The sequence below is a fragment of the Rhea pennata genome, chromosome 2, assembly GCF_028389875.1.
Source record: "Rhea pennata isolate bPtePen1 chromosome 2, bPtePen1.pri, whole genome shotgun sequence".
Lineage (NCBI taxonomy): Eukaryota > Metazoa > Chordata > Aves > Rheiformes > Rheidae > Rhea > Rhea pennata.
In genome coordinates, this window is record NC_084664.1 from 35,641,312 (window position 1) to 35,667,147 (window position 25,836).

At 36.5% G+C, this 25,836-nt stretch overlaps 1 protein-coding gene across 3 annotated transcripts in view; it reads right to left on the reverse strand.

Annotated features, from left to right (window-relative positions):
- Window positions 1-9,275: 9,275 nt before the first annotated feature.
- The window catches only part of HYCC1 (hyccin PI4KA lipid kinase complex subunit 1), a 46,963-nt gene continuing 30,402 nt past the window's right edge, over window positions 9,276-25,836 (reverse strand). For 2 of the 3 annotated variants that reach the window (XM_062569219.1, XM_062569217.1), the window contains 7 exons: window positions 25,616-25,696; window positions 25,074-25,189; window positions 24,668-24,763; window positions 20,686-20,802; window positions 19,885-19,972; window positions 19,167-19,326; window positions 9,276-13,324 (listed from right to left, as the gene is read on the reverse strand). In XM_062569219.1, coding sequence (XP_062425203.1) covers window positions 12,768-13,324; window positions 19,167-19,326; window positions 19,885-19,972; window positions 20,686-20,802; window positions 24,668-24,763; window positions 25,074-25,189; window positions 25,616-25,696 — 1,215 coding nt within the window. In that variant the 3' untranslated portion in view covers window positions 9,276-12,767. Of the gene's footprint in view, window positions 13,325-14,180; window positions 14,476-19,166; window positions 19,327-19,884; window positions 19,973-20,685; window positions 20,803-24,667; window positions 24,764-25,073; window positions 25,190-25,615; window positions 25,697-25,836 lie in introns of all 3 variants that reach the window. The other variant, XM_062569220.1, reaches the window with a different exon arrangement.

Here is a 25,836-nt window from a genome sequence, read left to right on the forward strand (position 1 = left end):
TTTGTCATAGCTGTATCTTCACAGACCAGTCCTCAGACCTGAAAATACATCAGGAGAGGTAGAGGAATAACTTCTACGTGACACCAAAAGGGCATATTTGAAACATTCAGTTGCTAAGCAGCATTTTAAATCAGATACAAACGTATTACCAAGTCAAGGAGAAACTTGTAAGAAAAGCAGCCCTTCAAACAATGCATTTTGCCCATTTTTCAGTAGGCAACAAAAACTGCAAAGATTACAGATTGAAAGTCGCCAATTTCCAGATACCTGGAGAAATCAGTTCAGTTTGGGATGGCTCTGCTTAGATAAAACAAGTGTACTGAACAATTGCACTTGAAAACAGCTCTTTTCCCAGTAATTCTGCTCCTACTCGTAGTGAATATTGCTGCCACTTGCTGTATTTTCTTTTATAGCAAGTAGCAATAGTTAAAAGATTTTACACGATAATATAATGGACTGTATGTTAGATTCTGGTAGGACATCCAGCCTAATTGTAATTCCTACACTTTGAGTGAGGACTGCTTTTATGCAACACCGAAAACCAATCAGACTTCTGTAATGCATTTAGCACTCGGCTATACGGTTTTCAGATACAGTTAGTGCAGTGATCAGTAACATGACACATTATTGTTATGCAAGAGCAAGTGACATATGGCCAAGTATCTACACAGTGTAATTAACCACTAATTTACAACAGAAAGAAGATAGACTATTGCATTTAATTAGCTAGACTTCTTTTTGACTGGCAGGTGGCTGAGTGCTAAGTACTTAATATACTTTTTGTAGATTTTGTTCTCCACAAACATAATTACTGCAATTAACATGGATCAACCACGACAGCAAAACTATCATTTCATTCATGCAGTAGCGTGCAAAAAACAGGAATTTATCAGTTTAATTAGGCAGCTAACCAACACTTCCCTTTTATCATGCCTTACTTCATTAGTCAACATCACTTAAAGTATTTAGCAGAAAGACCAGAATTTTCATAAAGTTCCATATAATTTTATTCAGTTGATTATGTCACTGTCCACATAACAGGAAAAGAAATTTTCCCCAAGAATTAAAAATTGAGGGGAGTTCAATTCATGAAACTTCCATGTAGACCTGCCAAGTGCAGCAGTATGGGAAAAGTGAGATAAAAGTGTTCTGTTTGCTGTTTAAGGAGAGACAGTATTTTGTCACGTGCTGTTTCTGAGGGCTTGTGCTGTGTATTAGTCCATAGGAAACACCCTCACCCTCCTTTTTGACTTTTTTTCTGTTTTCTGTATGAAAGCCTGCTATTGTAGATGCTCGGTATTTTACTTCATTTGACATTTTGATTTGCCTGTAGTGTAGAGTAAAAGAGGTGACTTTGACAAGGCTAGGAGAGATTTTGCTAGCTGAAAGCTTGCCCACTGTGTGAGCTGATTTTCAGAGAACTGTAACAAATGTGGCCAAACTGGATCACTGTGAGGCATCTTCCCTCTGACCGTCAGAGGGACTTGCAGAGTGACTTGAGGTGGAGTCCCAAGTGCTCCAGACCTTTGGGCTGTAACCCTATCATGCATCACATTGTACACCCAAGCAGCTGAAGCCCCCAAAATAAAAGTTTGATGCAGGTACTTCTTTACCACACAGCACAGCAAAAAAGATGGATGTTTCCATTAGGTTTGGTTGAAGCCTCAAGGAAATTTAATCTGTTGTGATAATTGAAAGCTTAAAGGAGATCAGCCACTGACCTTGTGCATCACTGCATTGCTGTTCTTAGTATAGGAGTCCACTGTATTCAGACCACGTACCATGGCATCTAAATTAAGCTATGTAGGTTATTCTGGGGTCTGTGGTGAAGAATGATAAACTATTTAAAGTACATACTACCCAGGACTGCCTGATCATTCACTTTTGGTACGGAGAAGCAGTTGTGACACTAACTGCAGGTTGTATCCTTACTGTACTTTTAGCTTTGGCCTTTGAAACTGCATTGCTATACCCTTTTTCTGACTGACCAAGGGATGGCCATGTCAACCTCCTTCAGAACTATGGAAAAACATTTTCTTATAGTTGCTAATCTTGACCTCCTTTCCTGTATCTTCCCCCCTTTGTTCTCATCTCTCTCTCTCTAGCTAAGGAATCTTAACGTGTATTTTAATTTCCGATGCAAAAGTTGAAATCAGTTTTGTCCTCTGGTAATTTAGTCTATCCCAAAGACTTTTTTATCCCACTAGATTTCACACTAGTTCCTTCATTCAGTTCCTTACAGGCTCTCAAGTTAATCCATAGGCTCTCAGTATGGTTTTTAAAATAGTTATATGCCTGATGCCAGCTTTGCACACAAGATTCCTCTCCTTCTTAAGATGCAAATTCTAGATACTCTGTCCCTTTGAATAAAGTTTCTTTGAATATTAGTTCTCCTGCTTTCTCTAAAGCCAATAACCTTCACCGTACAGCCATTTTCATTTTCAAAGTTTACCCTTTGGAAATAAGACTTGGAATTAAAGGACTTTTATTTTTTATCCTTCTGTTTATTTAAAAAAAGAAACAAGTTATTTTCTATAACCACAGATTTGTAAATCTTTGCTGCTTCCTACATAACATACGTGGTACAGTGGCACATTGTGTAGAAATACCAAGCCCCATCTGAACAAGGTGGCTTACATACCAGAAGCACACTCACATCAGCATAGTGCCCAGCGAGGGCTAGCTTCTTTTTCCAGTTTCAGTAATCTACTCTGCTTGGCAGTATGCAACATAAAATTACCTAAAGTCTAAAGCAGCCTCCCCCCCCCCCCCCCATTCTTAGTTCCAGGGTATTTTGTTGCAGTCTGTCAGCTGTAACTTTAAAGTAATAAGAACCTACAACTTTTGACAGAATTTGTCTTCCAATCTATATCAAAAAAATCCAGGTCTCTCCTAATGATCGTTCATGTTAGTAATCATAGAATCAGTGAAGTTGGAAGGGACCTCTGGAGATCATCTAGGCCAACCTCCCTGCCCAGCAGGGTCACCTACAGCATGTTAGACAGGGTTGCATCCAGGCGGGCCTTGAAGATCTCCAGAGAAGGAGACTCCACAACCTCTCTGGGCAACCTGTTCCAGGGCTCTGTCACTCTCACAGGGAAAAAATTCCCCCTCATGGTCAGGTGGAACTGCCTGTGCTTCAATTTCTGCCCATTGCCTCTTGTCCTGTCACACAGGACAACTGAAAAGAGTTTGTCCCCGTCCCCTTGACACCCTCCCTTCAGGCACTTGTACACATTGATAAGATCCCCCCTCAGTCTTCTCTTCCCCAGGCTGAAGAGGCCCAGCTCTCGCAGCCGTTCCTCATAGGGCAGATGCTCCAGCCCTGTGATCATCTTTGTAGCCCTACGCTGGACTCTCTCCAGTAGCTCCATGTCTCTCTCGTACTGGGGAGCCCAGAACTGGACACAGTAGTCGAGATGAGGCCCCCCCAGGGCTGAGTAGAGGGGCAGGATCACCTCCATCTGCTGGCAACAGTCTTCCTAATGCACCCCAGTCTCTCTGTATGGCAGCACAGGTGTGTCAGCCACTCCTCCCAGCTTGGTATCATCTGCCAAGATTACAAATCTCTGTCCATATTTATATCCTATATATTTACATATAGGATATTTATATCCTATATTTATAAAAGCCAAGGCTTTTAGCAAACTTTAACACTATCCTACTAAACTCTTTTTACAACCCTTTACCCAAGAGATTTTAGCCTGATATTGTCATTTCTTATTTGTTTACCTGCCACATTATTAGTGTACAACACTCTTTCGCCAACCTTGCATTTATCAGTGCCTTTCCTTAGTGCTTCTCCATACCCCTACTCCATTTATAAAAGCTATTCCACTGTGTTACTTCTGCAGTAGCCAGCTTTGCATGAAGTGGTCTCCGTTACTTTGTCCTGGTATGCAAACTGCTGGCATTCCTGAAAAAAACAACTTCTAAGCTGTGTCACTCCAGCCAAACCAATGAGGCAATCTGCAATTTTTTCTATCAAGATCTTGCTCAGAGTCAGATCTGCACCTCACTCAAGTGGCTAGATCGCCTCCTGTACTGCCACAACGGGCAGCTCTGATCTGTAAGTTCTCCGTCGTGCCAGGCCTGCCCTTTCCACGTTACCTGTGAACCGCGGCTGATTATTCTCGTCGGTTGATAACCACAAATATTGAGGTGCCTCCACAGCCTCCAATCCCTCATCCTTATTGACTCCATCTTCATATCAGACCTTTATGAGGCCAGATCTGACCAAAAGCCTTTGCACTATCTCTTCCGTAACTTCTCTGAGATAGCCACCTCATGGCTAATACATTCTCTGGGTTCTCTTAATACCATTTTTTCCCTCCAGTTCAAGAGAAACATCAATAGTCAGCCTACTGGCCACCACTTTACGAAAGCAAACATTCTTCAAACTCCCCTATTTGCTACCCTTTTTTGTTTAATCCTCTGACAAAAACATTCCAAAAGCTCTTGACACTTTGGCGCCAGGTAGCAGTTATGTTTTCTTTGACATCAAAGCATGACAAGAAAAATCATCAAGGCTTAAACATAGAGAACAGAGCACAGCTGTTAATACTACCCATACCTGCCCTTCTCTTCCCATGTTCGGTTATTTCAAAATAAGTTTCCTGCATTTGTTAGTGAAATTTCCTGCATTTGTTAGTATGAAATAGCACTCAGGTTCCTCTCCATGGAGACAGAGAGACACAAGATTTAGATGGAGGGAAAGGACAGTGCATTGTAACACAGACCTGTCTGATGGGAAGTTGCCTGCCTTTGTAAATCAGGCAGGATAAATAGGAGAAAAGTTTTCCTCCAAATGCTCTCAGATTTACAGTCTCCTTCATTTTGCTCAGCTTCTGCATTCATTCAAGACTGCCTACAGAGACAGATACCAAGGAAGTGTACTAACATTTTGAACTGCTTTTAAAGCTTCTGTTCTATTCTCCCATTCACCTTGTTTCCCACAGCTAAGTACAAAATGTGCTTTATACAATGTGTTCCTTTTTTCAAACATGAAACAAAACTATCCCTCAGTGCTTGTACTGTACAATGCCTGCTCTTAATAGAGTAGGAAGGAATAATTACAGGGATTATGAATTTGGTACTGAATGTCAAGGCATACTAAAGCTGTGCAATGTCTCAAAATAGAATAAAAATTCTATACCTAGGGCACTAGTTTTCTGCTTTAAACTAAATTATTTCATCAAATGCTTTAGAAATGGATCCACATAGCAACTAATTTTGACAGCATATATAAGAAGTTACTCATCTCACAGTTACCAGAATGCTTCATAACTCATAGTGCTCATAGGCTTCACAGTTTTTTTGGTCCAATTTTGCTCCCAATGCACAAAAACATTCATTCATTGAGAACAGAGTTTGTATATCATGCTGCAGCATGTACAGTGCAAGCTAAGGTTCAAGAAAAAGATGGATCACATGCTATGGGATACAGTGCAAGCTAAGGTTCAAGAAAAAGATGGATCACATGCTACGGGATCTTAGAGAGCTGCATTGTCCATTAATTTATCTTCACATTATTTGTCTATATGCACATTTTGTTTTGAGTAACATCAAAGCAGTGGATTAGTCCATTTAGAGGTGGGCTCTCAGTGTTTCAGGAGATCAGCAGCTCAAACCGTGCTTGGGCTCAATATAATACCAGTCTGAGACTTCTGAAATTGTCTCTCCAGCGGGCCTTTATAGAGACGTATCCAGCCTCGTGCTTTTCAGCACCACAGAGGTCTGTCCGTGCAGAGGCAGGCTGTTTGTAAAATCGCAGGTGGGAGACTGCTCTGTCCTCCAGCCTCACTGCTACAGCCGCACATAGAACTTGCTGCAGTACAAATACTTCAGAATTCGCCTGTGGACATTGCAGTGCACGGGAGCTTTGACAGGAAGGCTGTCCCGAGCTAAGACTGAAGAAGCAATGAAGATCTCTCTCTTGTCATTCAGCGAGCAGAAGAGTACTTACATACCTGAAACACATTAAAGTTTGTGCTAAATTCAAGGACAATGTTTTTTGTAGCTGGGTAACTATGTAACAATGTAAGTTACAGGAAAAGGTAAGTTTTCATGGATAACTGAAGAATTTTAAAGTTATAAATTTGACACAGTATGCAAGGTAGTCAAGAAGCTCCTTCTCAGGCTGTGTAGTTAAGAACCAAGCCTCTGATTTGTTAGAGGATTCAGCTGGAGCACATATAAGGATGTTTTAATGATCTTTGAATGCTCTAACTTTAAATCATTAAGCCATTAAAGATTCTGCTTACTTTAAAGCGGGATAGAAATAGGAATGCTATAAAGGGATTTGTGCTCCAGTTCTTTCCTTCTTCCCTGGTTTAGACGTTTAGAAATGCAGCTATTTCATGTTTACTCAAACAGATTCTGTTTAAATTGTAGCTTCTAGCATCTGTCCCCATTATTCAAGCTGATCTTTAAATCCTAGCCAGCAGAACTATTAAATCAGAATCTATTCTTCCTAGACTTCTCCTTCCTGCTTGGAAGGCTTTTAGTAAAAATAGGACAGCTACTGACATTATTCAGAGCTATGATTTAAAACCTTTTTTGTGTGTATTTTGGCGCAGAACAGAGAGAAATGGGATATACAGATTCTGTTTAATAGGAAACAGTAACAAGGATGTTGCTAAGCTGGTTGTTCAGAATTAGAGGAAAGTGAGAGACGGGATGAATACTTTCCAGGTGCCAGAGAGGATCTTCCTATCTCAGAAGGTGGTGTCTGTCTATCTTTATTCAATATACAAGGAGCTCCAACCTCTCCTATAGTGCTACAACCTCCATACTTTGACTGAAGAGGAAACTATAGATACAGATAATTTATATCTATAGATCTATTTAAACAAATCGCTGTTCTGTTCCTACTTCAAGAGGAATCAAAGATGATGATATGTTTCATGTATGAGCAAAGTATCTATTCAGTTGAAACACTGAATGTTTGCTCACTGTTTGGTTCCATATTTGTATTGCAGTGACATTAGAAAATCCCAGCCAGATTGAGAACTCCCATATGCCAATACTTGATACCATTTACCTTGTTGTGTGTAGTTGAGATAAAAGCTGGTATTTCTTCTCACTTCCTCTGAAATCTATCTTTTCAAACTAGAAAGATCTACCATTAAAATCTGGACCAAGAAACTATATACAGAGAACTGCCTGCATTAGTCAGTGTTAATGACAGTAAGTGCTGTGTGACTCAGTCTAACCTCCACAGTCTGCAAGTCTTTTTATACTGTTAAATTTCAGAGGAGTCAAGCTAATGAATCAAACACCGTGTGAAATAAAGGCTTGTTGTCATGCAGCGATTTCTGGAATCACTATGACATTTTTCCCACTATCCTGAAGTGGCCAGAAGCAGCCTGAAGTACCTGGTAGCTGCCTGTCATGAGAAGATCTGTATATTGAAGTCACCTTTAGTGTAAAAACAAAAAAATAAGTAGCACAAGCTAAATACAGACCAGGTTTGTAGAAATAAGCATCATTTCTATATCTTATATTACCTTCAAACATTATTCTCAGTATTGACTGCCTAGCAGACGGACTTTTATTCTCATCCTTTGAGGGCTGTTTTTGTGATACTATTATGTTCTTTTGTGCTTCCCAGGCCATTTCAGGAAGAGAAGGGGTATTCAAATTGAGATTTTATTTCATTAATCAATGATTATTCCTACCTGAAACCATGTAAGAGCCCATTCCAAGCATTCTCTTTCATCCACTGTAACTGGAAATAGCAAATCGTATGTGCTCCCTGGACAATCACAGGAGCAAGTCCAATTCATACTGGTCAGAAAGCAAAACTCTTACTGAGTTCAAGTGAAATGTTAAAAATCTGGTATCTACTTTTTCATCAATTCATATGAAGATGATTGAATTTTGCCTGTTCAAAAGGACAGGTTAAAGTTTGACATTTGAGCTGAGAAAGTGAAAAAATTCCTAGAGTTTCCAAAACTGAAGATCTCCCACTGCTAGTATCTGATACAGCTCAGAACCGTGTCTTTGCAGATTCTGAGCATCTCCAGGCTGGAGTCTCTACAACCTCTGAGCAACCTATTCCAGTGCTTATTCAGTTTCTTCCTTATACTTAAATGTTTTTTCCAGTATTTATTTTGCGACTGGTGTAAAGGTGTAGAGAGCAGTTTTGCAGAAGCCCCTCCCTGGGGGGTCCTGGTGAACAAGTTGAACACAGGCCAGCAAATGAAGCAAAACAGAGAGCTGGGATTGCTAAGCCTGGGGGTGGATCTTATCAATTTGTACAAATACCTGATGGGAGAGTATAAAGGAGATGAACCTAGACTCTTCTCAGTGGTGTCCTAACAGGACAAGAGGCAAATTAAAACACGACTGAAAAATTAAAATACACTTTAAAATTAAAATAAATACTAGAAAATACATTTAAACATAAGGAAGAAACTGAATGAGTGCTGGAACAGGTTGCTCAGAGAGGTTGTAGAAGCTGCAGCCTTGGAGATGCTCAGAATCTGCCAAGACATGGTTCTGAGGAACCTGCTCTAGTTGACCCCGCTCTGAGCAGGAAGTTTGGACTAGACCATGTCCAGATGTCACTTCCAACTTCATCCACTCCACTCTGATTCTATGAAAAGGGAACCCTAGCACTATTTCTATGTCAAAGTTGAGGGGACATATGCTTTCTTCTTATGCAAGATTGAAAGAAAACCTCTTGTAAAGTCAGTAGTAAAACCCTAAAATGGGAGCCAGCACAGAGTTCCCACCAATCACATCATTCATCAGCATCAAAGACTACTTCATCTCATCATTCACATTAAAGACTTTTTTGCAGCTGTCCTCATGGACATGTCAAACAAACATAGTAGAAACTGCTGGACAGAAATGCTAATGAAGACGTAGTTTACACAGCAATAATCTGCACTATCAAAAATAAAATACTGTTATATTAAACCAACATCACAGCTATCAGAATTACACCAGTGGTGATGCATTATTGACAGGACAGTCCACTTCTGACATCAGCCAGTTTACAACTCATCTGCTTATAGATATTTGTGAGCCAGTAAGCGTTTATCAGCCAAGAGGTTGAGTCATGGTGTCTTAACTGACATGGCTGTATTTGCGGAGCCTGTGTGTAACATGGGTATCCAGCATGTTTTAAGTCATATATGGTCAATCTTCAGTGACTTCTGAATGTGTATAATGAATGGCAAACAATGTAGTGCTACCTAATGTGTATTTCAGCAAAGTCTGTAAAAGAGAGGCAAAGTTTGCAACTGTACAAAGTATTTACAAAAGTATACAACTTCAAAAAAAATCCAGTTTATTTCATCAACCATAGTATTAAACACAAAACATCACACAAGCTTGTAGTTTATACACTAGGAATGTAAGTTTTCATGTACAATTAAAAATGAGTTTTACTCTGTAAAAAAGTGAAATACTGCATTACTAAAGTGTCACTCAATAAGCTGCAGAATACAAGAAAGTGTGGCACATTTATTTATCTCAGGCTCTCAAGTGAAGACTAACAACCATAAACTGATGCAGTTATTTCAGAAACTTTGGTGAATGTTAAGAAATGTACACATCTATTTAGCTGTCTTGGAAATATAGTTATACAAATACAAAAGGCAATATATTACACATCTATATATAGCATTGTAAGCCTCAAACATTGACAAAAGATATCAGATAATGAAGTTAGAAATTTCTAAAATCCTCAGAGAGGTCAGAAGAGACTTCCTTAGATAGAAAGGGGCAAAAATCATAATATATTTCTGTATCTGTCAAATCTTGTTGGAAAAAGCCCTTCAGAAAAGCCATTGCAGCCCCAGAGGAAGTGGTGGGAAGACATACACTCTTTACACAAATGCTACAGATTCTCAAAATGAAAGCAGTTCTACTCAGTACTTTCAGAACAGTTTTGCTAATGGTGTTGTTCAAAGCCATCACTGGATACAGTTCCCTTTGATTTAAAAATGTAAGGTCAGTTTTAAACGTTAGCATTAAACAGCTTCTCTTTTATTATAAATTGAGATGATTCACTCCTATTTAACATTCATTCTGCAGAACACTGCAGCTACGTATGACATTTGGAACATATTTATCACAACTACCTTCTTTGGGGTAGAGCAGAATATGCTATGTTTTAAGATAGTTTCCTTACACCATTAGAAGGCCCCCTGCTTAATATACACTTTTCATTAATCCGTCTAAAATGATCAGATAATGCTCAAAAACAAAAGAGCTTCACAATTTTGTAAGTAGCAGGAAATAATTACTACCACAGCTTCCTTCCCACCTCTACTCCAATCCTACACTAGAAACAGTGCAATATTTGTCTTCTGGAACTCAATGGGTATTTGGACAAAATAAATAATTTGACCCCCTTCTCCTCTCCCCCCTCCTTTTTTTTTTTTTAAGAAGTACAGTTGAAAGTTTATTACTTCATCAGAAAAGAAACTCAATCTCAACATATGATGTCAGTTCATGAAAACATTGAAAACATACTCATTGTATAAGTTGATCCAGAGATTAATGCACACATATTTACATGAAGCCACGTGTATAGAAGCAGCAGCCCTTTAGTACCAACAAACTTCCCTTTAATCATTTTATAAAAAGATATGAAGCCTCATGTAATTTCAGCTGTACAGTGTGAGCTCTCATTTTGGATTCAAACCAGACCAAGATTAGAATAATTGGCTGTATAAAATAAAAGGATAAGCTAACTACTATAACACTGCCTGACTTGAGGCCAACAGCATTGTAAACGTTACACTACATCTCTGTATTTTATGGAATTTTAGATGCTTCAGAAAGCTAAAGTGGCTAGATCTTCCAAGTATAATAAGCATCCTTTATACGAACATTCAGTCTGAAAGTGTCTACTATGGAGATAATTGTGATCTTAAAAAAAAAGAAAGAAAAAGAAAAAAGAAAGAAAGAAAAACACTACTTAGAAACAATAGTTCCTTAATGCTAGCTCATGATTAATACTGTAACAAACATTTGTCAACTTTAACCTTATTTTTTCTTTTTTTCAATGTAAATACTAATATATTCAAAATATTCCTAAATACTTTACTGCAAGAGCAGATCAGGAGGCAGATTTAAGTTCCATAGGTTATTTGCTCATAACATCTAAAACGAATCTTAAGAAAAGCTCTACATTCAGAATAATGCGTAGTACTAAGCAATGTCAGCTATTAGCTGCCTGAAACTCTTCCATTTCCTGTGGTTATGCATGCTCCAGAGACCATTTGTATTAGTCTATTTTCGGTAACAACTTGTTTAACACCATCAATTACACATCTTCATCTCTTTTCATTAATTAAAGAAGCTACAAACCACTAGTATAACATGAGCTGTTTAGGTTACTTGTGCTTCAGTTTAAATAAAAAGGGAATTCTAAACTTACCCCTAGGCAAATAAGAAAGCTTACTGAAATTTTACTGGTTGCTCTATTACAAGGCCTTCTTATATTCTTGGCAATAAGGGATTGCTACCTGTGGAAATCTGGTCACCTAGGAATAAACACACATTGCATCTTCATCCTGTTTCTCCACTCATATGTGTTCTGTCAGATAGCCACTACTACTGAAGTGCTTTTGTCAGCTGTTGCTTCTCCAAATTTCTGCATAAACAGTTTTAATGCAATTTTCAGTTACAATCTCAAGGTTACAGAAGTTAGTAACAAATGAAGTCATCAGACTACATGAAGGTTTGAAATTAAGTAATCTCAAACAGGCAAATGAGAATAACAACAGATATATGAGATTAGCAATTATAATGCTAGTTACATTTAAATTATAATTTCCCTTTGTGTTTGCAAGTTATTGGAAGTACACATCCTTTGGTAGTATTCTCTTAGCCTCAAGTAACAAGTTCGTTAAACACATTCACACTCCTGATTTGCTTGATTCAGTGCAAAAGGTTCACTTATTTTCTACATGATACCGTTACATGAGCACATTTCTTCCCCATGAACAGAAATACTGATGACAGTGACTTTTCACTAAGTAGCTTTGTGCCCAATATTTAAGAATCTGAAAGAAATAGAGACTGTCAGACTACTGGCAGTCTGACAAGTGACTATTAGAGCAATTCATAGGAACTCCCATCCACAAGTGCTGCTACTGTATGACTTCTGGCCCAGTTTTGGAAGTGTATACACAAACTATAATGCATCTATAATGCAAACTAGTAGGTATACAAAGTATTGCCATGTGAACTAACTACTGTTACAAAAGCTGACAGAACACTGATGTTTCTAGTTTTACCTCTAGGTGTAAAGGCAGCTTTCTTATGACTAACACAAGAAAGTGTTATGTTGTTACAATCCTGTTGCAAAATTTCATGCCCACATCACAAGGCTCCTACTAAATAACCTCTGCAGTTTTCCTTATGCCCGCTGGTAATGAAGAGTAAAATCTCAAAGGGAATCTATTTGTTCCCATACTGTGCATTTGTAGAAAGCCACACATCTTGGTCAGTGGCTAAACAACCAATTGATGTTTGTTAAATTGGCGTTACATGAAGCTGTAAACAAGCAGGGGTATAAATATAGTAAGAAGTCAAAGAGGTACTTTCCAAGCTATTAGAAGTTGATGCAAAATAATTAGAACTGTAACTACTCATTCTTATTGTCAAATGGGAGCCAAATATAAGAATTTATGAGCTTCAGGTTTAAGATGGTAATATATAGCATATTAAGGAGCTTAATGTATGGTACCCCCATCAGCATAAAACCCTCAGATTTATTACTCATACTGGCCAATTTAACAATGTCAATCTGTTGATAAAGTTACACTAATACTAGGAGGTCGCTGTTGACTGGGTTGTTTACTTGAAATAGGAAGATCTGCTCTTTCTGCTCCATATATCAGTTTTTCCTCCTGAAGACTACAAGCCGAGAACCTGTTTGCCTCTGTACCAGATACACCACCACGATTATTTGGAACTGTGACACCACTGACCTGTTCAAAGGATTTACTAAAAACAGTAGTGGTAGTTCTGGCCAAACTATGGCTGCCAGGTTTAGGCAAGGATTGGCTAGTTGTCAGTGTCAATCTCTTCAGAGAGACAAGCTCTAGGTTCTCACTCATGGCTCTCTGTGTTTGTTTCCGTGACAAATGTTCTCTGCAGGTTTCCCCTTCTTTTTCTTTCCCTCCAGCTTTGCTTCCTCCAGATCTTCGTTGGCTCTTCCCTAAAAGGCTCTTGCTGTTGGTGCTGTTGCTGTTCAGTAAGGCAGACTGACTTGTGCTAGAAGTAGCCCTAGAGTAAAATCCTTCATCAGTTTCAGACACTTCTATCAGTTCTTCTTCAATTGCTAAATCACTATTATCTGCATGGTAGAATAAGGAAAAAAAAAATTAACATTTGACTTTCTCATATTTAATGATTTTATGATTACTAGATTTTGATATTTACAAGCATGAAGCTTTAAAGTAACAGAAGAGAGCACAAACAGAAGACAGAACACTTACCTATTAATTTAAATTTTGGAATACAATTCATTAGGATACAAAGTTACAGCAAATAATGCTGCATTAATTCAATCAAAAAGCATGCCCACAATCTCATTTTGCAGTGATTTTGAAAAAAAATGCAGTCTTGTTAATTCATGCAAGAGATTAGAAACATATTAGAAGATACCACACAAAACTAAAAAAAGTATAAATTTTATTTTGAGCAAGTGCTCCCATATACTATTTTGCAAAGCTCAATAATTATAAAGATATGTGATCAGTGCCCCAGAACACCTAATATGGCACCTGCACATTTAGCAACTCGAGAACGCTTTAGGACTGAAAGGTCACCTTCTGCATCATAGATCTGATGGTACGAGTTGGAAACTCGAGCACAGTGGAACATGAAAACTCCCATACACCATGAAAAGTGAAATTTGGGGAAATCTAACATACAAAGCAAGACGCTTTTCATGTTCATTTGGTTAGCTTTCTTCATTCCATTGATCACTGGATTTTATAAACCCAATAAATATGCTTAATAAACTCAAAATAATGTTGAGTCTCACAGTGTAATTGCTCCAAATTATCTACTTGTAAGTACATCATTGTCTGCGGCACAGACAAATCTGTGTGCAATACATGCATCTGCGTTATTACACATGCAAATATTAACTGCATACTTTAATTCTCCAAACATGCAGCAGTGACCCTTTCAATCAACAGCGGTACCTTAGAGTGCAGCTACAAGTGCTCTGCTAAAACTGCACTCTGCCAGATGAGTTTATTCCATCCTCCATCATTTTTCTTACAGATTTTTGCCTCCTGATTTCTGGTATGCCTTTGCTGTCAGTTCTAGGATCTGTAGCTGTTTCCTGTACACCCTGCAAATGCTGAACATCATTCTCTGCTAGTGCTCTGCTTTTTTCCCCATTCCCGGTTCTCTCTCCAGCCACATTTGTGACACTAATCTCAGGTATGATAAAGTTGCCCAATTCAGTAGCATCATTACCATTCTCTGGTTGTTCTAGAATTGAAAATGGATAAGAAACAAAACAAAACAAAAAGATGTCTGAAACAAAACATGAAGCAAAACCCCATAGAAATAGATGACTAAAGTTATGAATTAAAGCAGATGTTCACATATTAACCTCTTGTTAATTAGTACCATTAGTGAGTATGGAATTTTATTTAATTTTTAAACCATGGACTTTAATCTTCCACTGTTTGGCCTGCACCCACATACTGAAGTCCCACACTATCTTTCAAAATTGAAAGCTCTAGGATCATCATAAAAACATATATTCATAAAATTCCAAATATCTAAGAACTCTTCATATTTGACTACCTTCTCAGTATCAAAGTGCTAAAACAAAACTGTTTAATGTTGTTATTTTTATAATGAAATGGTATATTAACTTCACGTGTTACCATTTAAGACCAGAAATTCCACTTTCAGTACATGTGCAGTGTTACAATGCTGCACAATGGTCAGCCTGATAACTAATAGTTGAATCTCCAGGCCAACTCAACCACACTTAAATTCCCATTTTCTTTTTTCATTTCAAAATCAGAAAAATATTTACAATTAGGGAGTCTCTCCAGTTACTATAATCAACTTGCTCAGATAAAATCTGAGGAGTTTTGTTAAAATTTTGCCTCTACTAATATTAAAACATAGATATCTATCTTCTCAGCCTTTCTAAACCTCTTATGCAGGTTTACAATTACCTTCATTTACAATAAACTTATCTGTGTCAAACAAGTCAGTTACTAAGTAATTCAGCAGAGAACAGGGAAACAATGCAACTTTCTGTGATGCTGGGAAAAAAGGAAATTAAGGTAAAAACAACACAACTTTGCTCTAAGATTACTCCTTTTCACATAAGGAAGTCAATGGCAGAAGATATACAAATGCTAATCCTGGCTAAAAAAGTGTTTTAAGACATTCCAAGATTCCTGCAAGTGTGGCCAAAAAGTAAAATAAATAAATAAACAAATAGATAGATAAATCACATTGTTACTCAAAGCATAAAAATGACAACTGTGTGTAAGCACAAGAGTTTTAATAATAAAGATGATAACAATGCAGTAGTTCCTATAAGGTCCTGTTAAAACAAATCCTGACCCAAAGACCACTGTCTAAGTTAGATGAAGACAGGTTTCAGAAGGATAAACTCAGGGCAGTGGAGGGGGGGGGGGGGAAGTGTGTGTGTGTGTGTGTGTGTGTGTGTGTGTGTGTGTGGGTGGGTGGGTGGGTGGAGGGGAACACCTTATAGGAATTCCTAGTATATGCAAGTAACAAGTTACAATCCTAGCAAGCTGTCAGCTTCATAGTGTTTGAGGTATTTTCAGAGTTTTGTTTTTGTTTTTTTAAAAAAAATAGATTTCAAAATAGCGATAATTATTTTGCTTGGTATCATGCCTTTCTAATTGCAATATCCTATTCTGATACCAGTACTTCAGTCATCCCTGCTGCATTCCCACACGTGTAGCCAATCAACTGGAAAACAACTGAAGAATTTTACTCAATACAGTTATACTAAATGTTTTAGTTAAGAGCTATTAACTACTTTTTGTTAAAAGAAACACATTTTTCTCAGAGTCTAGCACTGAGCTATAGGAAGAAAGTAACTAGAAATAGGATACTGGGTATCTCATCCCCAAGTAACACTGTTGACCATAGCATCTACAGACCTGTGGCAGTGGTAAGACTATGAAATCCATGTCCTTCAAAAATAAGGATGGGATGTATCTATAAAAGTTTTTAAAATATCTAAAAACAAGCCTTCAGCTTCAGAGGATTTCTTTTTGAAGGTAACACTGCTTCATACTAGACAACTCTGAGGGTTTATTCTTCTGAGAAAGAGATATTAATATTCAGTGCTCAAGCCAATGTAGCAAAAGAGAAAACACCAAAGGACACTGCTAAATAGCGTATAGACAAAATTGAATAAATGTGTCACCTTGAAAGCTACTGTAAATATAGTGTAACATTTGATGAAAAACGTATTTAGAGTCAAGTTCTAAATGCTTTGTTTAGTACAACCAATTTTGGTAAATACTTTTAATGACTACTAGCTGCCAAAAATTTGTTCAAAAGATATTTCAATCATAATCTACCTTATTATGAGTGCTTCCAAACAAGCAAACTACTCATCTAGATTGTAACTGAATTTTAACCACCACAAGCTCAAGCTGCAGTCTTTCTACAGTTGTGTCAACATTTTGCTTTTGAATTATTTACAAAAATATCAAGCTTATATCCCAACATTATCATTCATTCTGGATTCCTAGAAAAGTTTTAGCACCTCTCCAGAGAGTCTGAAAGACTAATATCTCTAAACCTTGTGCAGTACTTGAATGTCAACCATTGTAATGGGGAAAAACTAACATTTAGTCATTCTTCTCTAGTCAACGTCCTTTTTTTTTTTTACTATTTACCCAACATCATCTTAGTTCTTTTTATTCAGTCAGTTATGTCAGAGTATTTGTACATGCATAACGCATGTACATGCATTTGTACATACGTGCATTACGCTATATAGAGTAGTTTTTCTAGTAGCTCTTTTACTAGGCAGTGTTATACAAATTTTACATTAGTAAGGAGAGTGTTACTAGGGCTCGCTTTATTTTCTCGTCCTTGCTTCCATAAATAACCTCTCATTTAAGTGTTCATGTGCTTTACATACTGCATTATTTTCCTTTTTTTTCCCTCCACTTCCGAGTGGAAACAGAGGAGCCACTCAAGGCTTGTTTTTAAACTATGAGCAATACAAAAATTGATGCTCAATCAAATCCTCTTTTTTAGGTTTACAATTTAGAAGCAAAATAACTGAACAGAAAAAAATAACTTGTGGATAAGTGGTGGCCAATATCACTATAAATCCTATTTATTTATGAGTAGATGGATCCATTTTGCAAATCTTTCCATTTACTACATCTGCCAGTAGTTCAAAACCACAGTACCAATTTGCCTTTAGAAAGTGTCCTTCTAAGTAATAGCTTGAATAAAAGGGTTACATGCAGAGCTGCCTACAACAATAAGATTAAACATTAAGTTGATCTTTTCCCAAAACACACTTGGATTGAGATTTTTAGCAAGGGTTAGCAAGATCTAGTGTCTGCAAGTGGAAGTAATTTTTAAAAATTACTAGAAAAAAGCACATACTTCTCAGCTGGAAATGTGGTTAGCCTGTAGTAATCAGTAGTGTTTATTTATTTATTTATTCATTCTTAAATACAAACAGTAATGGAAAATGCTATCCTTGCTCTCAAGGGACTTGGGGGTTAGGTTAAGCTCAGCTGGTTAGAGCATGGTGCTAATAATGCCAAGGTTGTGGGTTCAATCCCCATATGGGCCACTTGCTTGAGGGCTGGACTAGGTGATCTCCAGAGGTCCCTTCCAACCTTACCAATTCTATGACTCTAATATTTTGTTTCAGGGAGTCTTGTAAGTTTGATCTTCTGCGTTACATGGACCACTTCAAGTGCCACATTGTCTCCTCCGGCTTCCTAATCTCTGTATAGGGCTCAGTTTTTTGAACCACAAAAATAGAACCAACAAATTCATCCCCTCACCCACACACTCTAGGAGAGATAACAATGATCAAAGAGTGACAAGGTTAGTCACCTGACTTGTACCAACTCCAATATTCATTTTAATTCAAACAAACATCACCAAACACGAGCCTTGTTACTCTATCTGCATGCCTACCCTAAAGTTCTTTTTTTCAGCAGGGATTATTGGGCATGGAAATTTGTCATTAGGAATTCTGAAGTCAACATACAATTCATTCAGACTTTCAAAGACTGCGTGTGTCTATACACACACACATATATATGTATATACATATACCTATATACACACACATGTAATTTTCTCAACACTTAGCTGAAATATTGCTAGGTCCTTTATGACAAGGAATGTCACAATATTTTTATAAATGCATTGCCTATATACTGTAAAATTTCATAGTGTGCATTATACAAGAAATTTTTAGGATACAACTTTAAAAACCAGAATATTTTTTTAATAAATTCAATATAAATGTTCACTCACTTCCTTAACCAGTGCTCAGAATTACTAGCTCAGGAGAGCAAGCAATGAGAAGTTTTGTTCTCTTGTTGATCCACTGTTCTTCATCTGAAGTAGGTAGAAGTGAAATACAACGTTTCTTTTTGCAGTACCATCTTTTTTCCACTTTTCACCACAGACCTGCGTTCAACTTGTTAGAATCGCTTATGTTAATCTGCCCTAAAAATAAAAATTTATCTGACTATCTTCAAGTCCCAGTTTCATTTAAGTAATTTAAGACAGATGAGGTTTTCTGGTAAGAATACTAAATATAACGATAAAGCTGTTAAAAATATGTTGGCTTTGCTTCAGGTACTACACATTACTGTTCAGAAGAAAACAGGAATATCAGGAATTTCCATTCACCAGTTAAGAAAATAAACTCCAAAGTGCTGTTTGCTTACTAGCAGCAGCAGAATGGCATGTCTCATTTCATACGTAATTGGTTTTATCATTGCCTCAAACCCAGATTAAAAATCTGAATAATTCTCTTTAGAAAAGCAATCTGACAGAGAACTAAGGTACAATATTCACTCACTGAAGGCATTTTAATCAACAGTGAAGATGTGCAAAATCCAAAACTTCAGTATTATTTTAAACAGGACTAAAAAGCTCAGTTCATTGCAAATAATGTTTCTTACCATGTCTTTTCCATCTATGCCCTCGGATAGACATGCTAGTCACAGCATTTCTTGATATTCTAGATGAAGTAGGTGTAATTTCAACCTGAATGCATCTTGTACCTTCTTTACTAGATTTTATGGCACCCTGAGGCAATGAAGCTTTTATTGCATTAGCAACCTAGAACAGAACAAATGCAGATATGTTCTAGAATAAATGCAGGTAAGTTCATAACAGAAAGATCCAAGTTTTAGGAGAATTATGCAATGGGATTCTTATTACTCCAAGAAGAGTACTCTTTATTATTTCAATTTAAGTTCAAATAACCACACTAACATTTTGCAGAGGTTTGGGGAAAAAAAAAAGAAAAAAGAACCAGTTGCAACTGCCTCTCTCACAACTAAGTTGTATTTAAAATCCATCACGCTATTTAAAGCCAAGTTTCTAGTTTAAATGTGGCTATTACTTAACACGAACTTCAGCATGTTTCTGCATCTTCTAAATCTTCAAGGTTTGGAAGTCTTTTAATGTAAACTGATTGTACACTAGGAGATATAATAAAATAACAACGTATGTTAAAAATGTGTGTTTATATACTTACAGGTTCAGCTATTAACATAAACACAACTACACAGACCTTGCAGGCTTTAGGTTCCTGGCATGATGTTGCATAAGGGTGTATGTTCAGAAGAATTTACTGGACTAAAAATTCTGCTAGAAGTTGAAATAAGCACCTACCAGCAGAGGTTCTGGATATAGTTCCAGCTGGGCTCTATACAAAATGTCATCCATAGCTTTACGAGCCAGGTCCCATTCTCCATTATAACTACAAAAATAAATTTTGTATATAAAAATTAGCACCTATCAACTGATGATCCTTCTTGGTCACATGACATCCATAGATTTAGTATTCCTTCAAGCTCAATTTAGAAGTTAAACTAATTATTGTCCATTTTGCCTGCTATCTAGAAAACTAAGAGGTGTCTAAGCTTAGTTTTCATTTACTACCCTGAACAGTTTAAAAATGACACAATTAGTTGTTGATCAGCTAGTCATGACATCTTCTGAACTTCAAACAGGACTGTTCTAACATTAGCAACACCAGAATATTTAAAAGGTAGAGTAGTCTTAATAAATGTTATTTCAGTTAATAAGAGAGCTTCACACATCAACATGACTATCAAAAGGTGAATGACATCAGCACTTCAAAGCAGCAGTGTTCCCCTCCCCTTTAACTAGCCTGATGTCACAACTACCCATGTAGAAATGTAGGCAGTAAACAACAGTTAGAATAGGTTATTCAAAGACTTCCACATCACCAATTATACCCATTACATGCTATTTCATCCCTCTTTCTCTAACGTTACATGGGTTAGTTCTGCAACTAGTTAGCTGAAGTATGTTCTCTTCTTCATGTACTACTAGACATGCTCTTATTCACTAGGAAATAAAACATCTAAGGTCATATGCCTACATGAATGTACAAATTAAGCTGACATTTCTTTTTGCATGTGTATACAAAGAAAAAAAAAAACTCACAAGGCATAATAAATCCCTGTTAGCATTTGCACCATGAATTCAGAAGAAACTGGGATCCTGCTATTTACTCCCTTGTACTTTCTCACTTGTTGGCGAGGATATCCACAGACACAGATTCTAAAGAAATCAGCAACTATCATTAGTAAATAATGTAGAAGCACTTTTACAAAGCTAAGAGTTTAATACACATTTTAACTACAATAGACCCACAGAAAAGTATCCAGCAACAATTCTGCTGAACTAGACTACTACTCATTACGGAAGAAGAATACGCCCTCTACCGGTAGAGTTCAAATTCTTCAAAATACAACAGATAGAGGACATCCTAGTAATGATCACATGCAATACTTATATATTGCAATTGAACAAGAAAAAAATTGCAAGTAAGTAGTTCTGAATTAAAGCATTTGCTGCTGAGCAAAAAAAGTCATACTTAAGGAAATGAAAGTAGACTATCTGTTATTATTATTCATAGAGAGATAAGTGTGTCATTCCATATACTATAGTTGCACACAAGTTTCAGAGCAAAGAGAAATTTTATTATAAAATCCAGTGAAAGTTAGCTTTAGAGATCTGTTTTGACCACAGAATCTGATGTAGAATTGATTCAAAACCATATAGAAATCAAAGATACTGAGGGGTTAAGTATTAAATTCATTGACTTTTCAAGATAGCCAGCTTCATATTACTGAACTCTTGGAAAAATCTTTAATGATATTAACCAAAGTATTCCCTTCTCCAAAGCAAGGACTTAGACTAACTTAGGAAGTTTAGTATCAGAAAGCTTCTTGTGACATTTTCTGACACAAGAAAAATTTAAGAGAAAAGAAAGAAGAATTTTTTTTGAGTTCTTGTAAGATTGTATTGCAGTATTTAAGTTACATTTGTAAGAGATTGCAGGACTCCCTCTCCCCACTTTTTTTTTAAGGAATACTAACTTTGCCACTAACTTACTGTGCATTTTTCTTCTCCCTCTCTATTCTGCAACTCTCCTTTAGATATTTACAAACAAATCCTCCCCCGCCAAGATCTGCATGGCTCAGCAACTTTCCCCGTATGTACCTGCCACCTAGTACAAGCTCAATTTGACCCTTAAGACATGTTTCACTGTATTTCCAAACAAACCAAAAAAAAAAAAAAAATGAAGACTTCATCAAGAACAGCAGAGAGCCATGCCAGTAACATGCAAGGAAAGAAGAACACTGAAATGTTTATCATGGAGCAAGATATCTACTCCACTATATGCACATCTGTTACTGAAGAGCAATTCCATAAGCCCTAGGCTTCTGTTGCCACTTATCAAGTTGGTCAACTGCTGCTCCGAGCATCAGTATTCAATTAAAATTATCACTGATACCTACAACCTTAAGTATGAATTTCTCAGCCTGGCACGAAATGAAATTTAAGTGATTGAATGCAACCGTTTAAATCTATATTTCTGGAAAAAAGAGTTTATCTTGCTTTTGAATTTTGATTTTCCAGAAGGGCTAAACACTTTAATTTGTAAATAAATGCAAGTTTTCCCTCCAAATTCGATATTGGTGTTGGCCAGAAGCATACACAATTTAAGTACTTCCTGCATAAACATTCATGTTATTACCTCCTACTTTATTACTGTTAGGAAAGGAATATATTACTTCAGGTTATATTGTGATTTGTGTTGAACTACTCAAATAGCTTAAAACTTTAAATTTTTAGAAACTAGAGTGCAAATATGCAATATTAATCTGTACAGAATTTTGATAGCTAGCTAAAACAAAAATGTTATCTCCAGTTAGGGAATCAAACTGAATCTTCTGATAAAATATTTTTAAGATGCTAGAACCACCACAGTTCATCCCCTCGCATTTTGTTTTGTCCATATATGGTAAAAAAAATGAAGCACAAATGCTCTTATCTAATCTTCAGATGACATGAGCTAGTTACCAAAATTAACCAAGTTGAACAACCAAAAAAAGTATACATATACATGCATATGTATACATACATATGCAGTGTCTCAGGTTTTTTTGTTTGTTTGTTTGTTTTTTTAAGATATGCATCTCCCATCCCATATTACCCCTGTTATCCCCTAGAAGAGGCAAGCTGGGCTAAAGAAAAAAAAAAAAAAAAAAAAAAAAGAAAGAAAATCAAGACAACATTTTAGTTCCAGATATTCCATAATTTCTGCCAATGATTTGGCTCAAAGCTTACTGTTATAGTCCACTAAAATAATATGCATTCCAGCATTAGGTAAAGCTGGGGGATGGAGGGAGTGATCTAGTTAGATAAAAATGCTAATTTAGATTAAAAAAAAATCCAACTAGGTCATCCTACTCACAATAGGAATGTGATCTAAAATTTAAACACTGACAAGGTTACAGAAAAAAAAAATCTTAATATAGCCGTGCTATATTAAGATGCCAATATTGATCAATTTTTAAAAGCTTACTCTAACCTGAGTTGCTTCCTACAAAAAGAGACTTGAATGACATCAGAACTGCTTCACCTTCCATCAGAGTAAGATAATGTTATGAAAACAAACTATCACTGAATGCACCCAAATGCATAAAAATGGATTTACAATACTTAAGATTAGCTCAAAATATTTTGTGCTGCAATTGTTATCACACAATAAGTTTAACCTTTATAAATAAAAGTACTAGAAGCTTGTGCTTCTTTAGAAAAGTACAAGTCATAAAAACTAAACTGGACTTCTCTAGAAGAATAAACCTTCACTGAACATTACTTTCATACAAAACAGATCTTCCAATAAGAAGCCTATAATCAGTACACCGCAAAGCAGTTAAGAGTTACTCTACAGATCGAGAATTTTGTCAGCTCCACATCCAAAGAAGTGGAGAGACACTTTCATCCTCTTGATACATTCTCTTGAATCTCTAAATTGCTGCCAGGTAGAAGATTTTTTCAGTGAGTGGAGAAGCATGGATGCCAAAACAGGCAGCGAATGAAGAACTAAGGTAAAAGTCAAATACCCTAATATCAAATCATTCCATATCCAAAGTTTCAATATTTCTGACTAGGAAAAGACTTGTCTCCAAAAATATCTGAACAATTTCCTAGAAGGTAAAGACTTGTTTAAATTATTGATGCCAAATATAATCCAAACCTAGTCAAGTAGAATAAGCAAGATCAGTCTACAGTCCTTAGATGCTAATTCTCTACCTTAAATTTTAGATGACTATATCTAACAAATTTCTTCCTGGAAAGACTCTTAAAAATATTTGTGTGTTCTCCATTAGTCTCTCATCTCCTCCAGAGAGGAAAGGATCTTACAAGTATCCGTTACTATTTTGTGTTTCTGTGAGGAATCAGACCTTGGAGTATTGACTGAAAGTTGCTATAGTTGATTTCTGACTGTATCTTGGTTTTCCTGGGCTAACAAAAACAAATCTAATCTTTTCCTTAACCGAAAGTCCACAAAATTCTAGAGATCAACATGTTCAGTACCATTTCTCCTCTTAAAAAAAAAAAAAAAAAAAAGTGATCAAAAGTAGACATCACAGTTAAAGCAGAGGTAACTTGTTTTAAAAGTAGAAAAGTAGCATCAGGTTTTGGAAATACCTAAACTACCCGCAAGAATGAACTTACTTCTAGTTTCAAGATCTGCTATACTTTCAGGTGAGTTTCAACTTGCACAGCATTCAAATATTTTTAATAAGCTTGCAATGCAAGATTTACCAAGATTTTAGAAAATATTTTTGATTTTATTTTGTTAAAATACCTACAATTAAAAACAGACAATTCCCTTGATTTGATTTCTTTTCCAACTTGACAGTACTAGATATAAGTCACATACTTTGGGATCTCAACCTGAAGTCACATAAGAGATACTTCAAACAGAAATAATGCAACTGTAAACACTTAGGAAAAAAAGACAAGTTTAAAAAAGTTCTGAAAAGCTTCTTGTAAGAAAAAAAAAAACTCAACTTGATCACATTTCAGGTTGACAATTTAAGTATAATCAACTTACAGAAATTACCTTGAACAAATTTGACACAACGACTGAAGAGAAACTGCAGGCATGTAGCTTAAGGCAGCATTGTAACAAAGCAGAAGGAACGTCAGTACTTCGAACCTGGAGTTTACAAGGAACATTTAAAAAAGTAAAATTGGCAGTCTAATCTTTAAAGGAAAAAAAAGTTTACACTGAAATTTGCAAGAGTTATTTGAAGAGACTTAGTACTATATTTCAATAACTATTGGTAATTCAGTAGTTTGGGTCTGTAAATTGTTTCTCCCCTTCATGTAGTAATATGGGCTCCTTTTCTTTATGTATCTATGTTTAAACATGTTTTAAAAAACCAGCATATACCTTAAGTATGTAACTATATAAGATGTTAAAATTCATTAATATTCTCAAGCAAAATCTTACTATATGGTTTCACCTGTTCTGAGCTGTTAACATCTCCCTCTGAGGATGAGGTCCACTGTATACCACTCTGGACAAACCATGCTGGGATAAAGCTCCTTCAGTGAGAGCCATGGAGCCAATGCTGGAAGGCTAAAAGAAAGAAAAGACACAAGTCAGAACTCAAAGCCTTACAACAATGCAAGTTAAAAACAGACAACAGATAGTCACTGTATTTGCACATGAATTTTCAAGGGGCTTAAGGTTACTTGACTATTTATTAGTCTTAGGTTTGAGAGATGATTTTTACATCAAAAAGGGTGTAAGACTTGGGAAAAGAAACAAATAAACAAAATTAACAAATAACAAATAAACAAAAATATTTATGTATGGATGTTATGCAGCTATTATTATTCAGACTTGAAAAGGCCTCAGAGATGGCAGTCAGCAGCAGTCAATTACGTTACTATGTCATCATGTGAAATGTCAAATTCATTTTCACTTTTATTCCTAATGAATAGGCCCCAAAAAGCTGTGTTTCACAATCAGTAACAGCTTCATGTTTTAAAAGTCACTTACTTCATGATAGACTGAAGGTTTGGACAGAGACGGAATTGTGAAACTCAGCACTTTGCTATGACCCTGCTTGTCAACTATTTCCTGCAAAAGACAAGATGCATCAAGGGTTGCACTGCACTACAGAAACCAGGCATTCAAAAGTGTTAAGTGCTAGAAGTGAGTGAATGGATAAGGAAAATAAACCTATTATAGAATAGACAAGGATACTGCCACAATCTGAG